This window comes from Penaeus chinensis, chromosome 27 (genome assembly GCF_019202785.1).
Source record: "Penaeus chinensis breed Huanghai No. 1 chromosome 27, ASM1920278v2, whole genome shotgun sequence".
Taxonomy (NCBI): Eukaryota; Metazoa; Arthropoda; class Malacostraca; order Decapoda; family Penaeidae; genus Penaeus; species Penaeus chinensis.
This window is the reverse complement of record NC_061845.1, coordinates 25,205,114-25,205,777: the sequence shown is the minus strand read 5'-3', so window position 1 is coordinate 25,205,777 and position 664 is coordinate 25,205,114. Positions and strand designations below refer to the sequence as shown.

General features: G+C 42.6%; 1 protein-coding gene across 1 annotated transcript in view; it reads right to left on the bottom strand.

Moving 5' to 3' along the window:
- Nucleotides 1-205: 205 nt before the first annotated feature.
- The window catches only part of LOC125039594, a 1,528-nt gene continuing 1,069 nt past the window's right edge, over nt 206-664 (bottom strand). Inside the window, exon 4 of the mRNA XM_047633722.1 lies at nt 206-664. This exon is cut by the window's right edge and continues 145 nt beyond it. Coding sequence (XP_047489678.1) covers nt 378-664 — 287 coding nt within the window. The 3' untranslated portion in view covers nt 206-377.

Sequence of the window (664 nt, the reverse complement as noted above, 5' to 3'; positions counted from 1 at the left end):
AGATTTTCACTCGTCGTGTAGTAAACTGTAAGAGTTACTCATATATTTTTTTATAAATCAATGTGGTTTATGTGAGGGAATAGAGCTTCTCTGATATATATCTTGGGACATTTATACTTATGAGACTGATCATAAGAAATATACTATATGGAATACGAGATGAGTGCTGATTATCTCTCTCTATTTAGGCGAAGAAGTCAAAATGTTAAATGATATATTTTATTGGAATAAAAAAAAGAAGGGTGATAGTCACAGGATAAAAAAAAAAAAAAATGATAGTGATAAAAAAAAATAAAAATCCTTATATCATTTCTCCTGAGGAGGCTGTCTGCCTTTTCCTGAATGTTCCTCTAAGACGTTTATGTCTCTGGGGGGAATTAGGCCATTTTGGGGGAAGCCTTCATGGCAGGTTTGGCCCCCATTGCGGGTGGAGTCTTCATGGCAAACGGTGACCCCATGTATGGAGAGGAGGGCTTAATTCCCGATGGGAACCCCATGTAAGGTGACCCCATGTAGGGTGACCCCATGTAAGGTGACCCCATGTAGGGTGACTTCATCGGGAATGGCGAGGATCCCATGCTCGGTGAGGGCCCCATGCCCGGCCATCCGCCCATAGTGGGAGACACGACCACGTTCGCCATGCAGGCAGTTTTCAAGCATGAGA